The 3,678-nt window shown below is 45.5% G+C and overlaps 1 protein-coding gene across 1 annotated transcript in view; it reads left to right on the plus strand.

Moving 5' to 3' along the window:
* The first annotated feature begins 292 nt into the window (after positions 1-292).
* smad10a (SMAD family member 10a) overlaps positions 293-3,678 on the plus strand; it is a 21,371-nt gene continuing 17,985 nt past the window's right edge. Inside the window, 3 exon segments of the mRNA XM_042710615.1 lie at positions 293-326; positions 329-481; positions 484-527. Of these exon segments, the coding sequence (XP_042566549.1) occupies positions 293-326; positions 329-481; positions 484-527 (231 nt within the window).

Raw genomic sequence — 3,678 nt, forward strand, 5'->3', positions numbered from 1 at the left:
GTTACCGCTTCATTCTTATGCCTCTATGAAGGCTACTCCTATGCCTGCCTGTCCTCTTGCGTGCCGCTGAACTCTCACACCTCTCTATACTCTTTTGATTTATAGTCTTATACCTCTGCCTACCCTATACCTCTATATATACTATCTATACGCTGTATGTTAATGCACTCCGCTTCCCCTCTGTATGTGCTCAATGTCTGTCTTTCTTCTCCTTCTCAGTAACCTCTCCATCCCCTATCTCTCTCCATCCATCCGTGTGTCCCTGACCTCTGTGTGTTGGTGTTACAGCAGGATGTCGGTGAACCCCCCCAACAGCAACGACGCGTGCTGAGCATCGTGCACAGCCTGATGTGCCACCGGCAGGGCGGCGAGAACGAGGGCTCGCCAAGCGCGCCATCGAGAGCCTGTGGTCAAGAAGCTAAAGGAAAAAGGACGAGCTTGGACTCGCTCATCACCGCCATCACCACCAATGGCGTTCACCCAGCAAGTGCGTCACCATCCAGAGGACGCTCGATGGACGGCTGCAGGTGAGCAACACCGGAACTCCTTCTTTCCATTTCAGACTGAAAGTTACACTGTGTCCTTGCAGCTCAACAATAAGTTGCTTTGGATACAATTTAAATGTTAAAGGAATGTTTACAATTAAATATTACGATTAAATAATGTTATATTCGTATCATTATCATTTTACCATGCTGCTAAACAAATACTCCACACTCAAAGGCATAAAGAGCTGTAGATTGACGTTGAAGCCACATATAAATTAGCCTTAAATACTGTGTTTTGTTATAGTAAATCATTTGTATTTACTGGTATGTACTTATTTTATCTGGGTGTACTTAGAAACGGTCAAATACGTATTGCTACAAGGTACTTGCAATACCATGGGAAGTACATTGTATACTGAATGTACTATGTTGTATGTGCTTGATATTAGAATGGTCTTTTAGTGGATTATTCCCAGTTGTTTGTGTTTAGTCCTTTTAGGGTATGTGTGCGGTTGCTTTTGAAAGACTGGGCATTCAGAAATGTTGGACATTAATCGACATTATGTAGAAACACAAGCCACTTGTCATATTTTTTGACAGCTGCACTGTCTGGAGTGGTCTTGCACACCATGGGAACTTGGCTTATTAACCCCTAAATGTGACGATGCCATTGACTTTAATACATTGTAACTGATGTTTGGGGCAGTGCAACATTGCTCATGTGGGTAACCTTAAAGGGTTAACACTGTTTGCAGTGCTAAAATGAAAACTCTTTTTGGCAGAGCCTGGAGTGTGTCTGCAAAGTGCAAGAGGCTATAGAGGACTTTTATAACCAGGAAAGCCTTCTAAGATTCTGCACAGAACCCAATGACCCTGAATGAAAAAAGTTCCTGTGAGGCCAAGGCTACCTCTGTGGTCTGGTGACATGGCACCACTCACTGCCCCTCAAGCCTCCGCCATTACACTGGGTGTGTGAAAAACTACTCCGTCCTTCAGTGGGCCAGAGTGGTGGCGTTGGGGTGGGGTTGGGGAACGGAGGTGGGTGGGGGTGGGGTATTATTATTGTTGCTAATGCCACAGGGCAACACATGGTTTCCTCCGATCCTCAGCGCCAGTGCCAAACAGAAGTTCTGCTCTGGGATGGGGCCAGGCAGACAGGCCTGCCAACACTGGCAAGCATCTGACCAGGGGAGAGCACCCTCTCAGAGCAGAACCCTCTCACAGGGAAACCCCTCAGACCGTCAGGGACAGGGGGATGGGAGAGAGAGAGAGGGAGAGGGATGGAGGGAGCCAGAGAGAGGAGGAAAAAGACAGGGAAAGAAAGAGGGAGAGAGAGAAGAGCAAGAGAGAGAGAGAGTAAGGGAGAAAGAGGGGAAGATGAAGAGAGGGAGAGAGAAAGATGAGTTTGGAGTCCCCCACAGCTACCCCGCCTGTTCTACTGAAGAGAAAGGGATAGAGAGAGAATGCGCAGGAGAGAGAGAGAGAGAGAAGGGGATAGAGAGAGAATGAGCGGGAGAGAGAGAGAAAGGGATAGAGAGAGAATGAGCAGGAGGGAGAGAAAGGGGAGGGAATGAGGTTTTGAAGGTTGTTTTGTCTACCGAACAGGAAAGGGGCTGGCTTACATTGCATCTGTCTGCGTATCTCTCTCTCTCTCTCTCTCTCTTTTTTCTCTTGGTTTTCTCTTTCTCTATCTTTCCAGTTGCATTGTTTACAAAAACAAAATCTATGTTTAATTATTAGGGAAAGAGGGAGTGTGTCTTTGCATGTGTCTTCAAGTATATGTGGGTGTGTCCGTATCTGTGTGTGTCAGTGAAAGCAGACAAGTGTATGTGTGTGCAAGTCAATATTTGTTTGTGTGTGTGTGTGTGTGTGTGTGTGTGTGTGTGTGTGTGTGTGTGTGTGTGTGTGTGTGTGTGTGTGTGGGCCACTTCTGGCCAGTTGGATGCCGTAATCGGAATTGCCTTGTGGTTCCCCCTCCAAACATTAAACATTATAATAGTTATTCTTTAATAATAATGTAACCCAATAACAATAAACATTATAATAGTTATTCTTTAATAATAATGTGGACCGATAACAGAAACAAGTCATGCAAATGTGAATGCAAACAACAAAAGCAAATAAATATAATGATGCCTATACTGTACAGGCTATAGATATTATCTCCCTTATGGATCATGTAGGCTAATGTTCCAGCATTTAAAGAATGAACACTTTCAGACATACATTCAAGAGATGCAAGAGCGTCATCACGCAGTTTTTTTTTTTCTTCTGCTGCTGACTCTGGTTGCCTTCCCACCATCATTTTCTCAAATTGTAGCCTATACCCTTCATATTATCACTGTGAGGGTTGTCATGCACAATCAAAACAAACCACAGGGAGAGAGGGGGGGGGGCACCACAATCCTCCATGTTATTACTGCGGTAATATATAGAGTGCACAGCCTATATTGGTTTAATGGTGTGGTAGTCCGACAAGTAGATAGTAGTGCACCCTGCCTGTATGCAGCGGTGGCGCTGTGTGTGTGTGCATGTGTGCAAGTTAATCTGTGTGTCTGTGTGTGTGTGTGTGTGTGTGTGTGTGTGTGTGTGTGTGTGTGTGTGTGTGTGTGAGAGAGAGAGTTAATTTAATCCAGTTTCTGAGCTAGAGCTAGACTGTTGAGTGAAGACATCAAATCTCACCTTTTGTGACCTTCTATGGAGAGAGCGAGGGAGAGATGGAGGGAAAGCAGGAGACTTGGGGTGAGAGAGAGAGAGAGAGAGGGAGGGAGGAGAAGAGAAAGGGAAGAGGGGGGGGGACTAGAAGGAAGGGAATGCGAATGATTAAGGTAGTTTTCCAACACATTTGTTCTTATCTCTCTTTCTCTCTCTCTCTCTCTCTCTTTCTCTCTCTCTCTCTTCCCCCACTATCTCTTGCTGTCGCCTCCTATGTGATACAGGCTCACATAAATGCCCTTTAGAGGGAATTAATTCATAGAGAGCAAAACCACAGCTGAAGGCTAAAGTTAACATTAGTATCTGTGTCTCATTCGGCTTCTGTCCTTTCTCTACCTCCCGCTAGCTCTTTCCCCCTCCATTACTCTCTCTTTCCCCCCATCATCTGTCTCTCCCTTTCTTGTCCTCCCTGTTCCTCATCTTCTCTCCCTCTTTTTTCCTACCTTTCCTTCATGCCTCTCTCTCTCCCCTCTCT

This window comes from Clupea harengus, chromosome 19, assembly GCF_900700415.2.
Source record: "Clupea harengus chromosome 19, Ch_v2.0.2, whole genome shotgun sequence".
NCBI lineage: Eukaryota > Metazoa > Chordata > Actinopteri > Clupeiformes > Clupeidae > Clupea > Clupea harengus.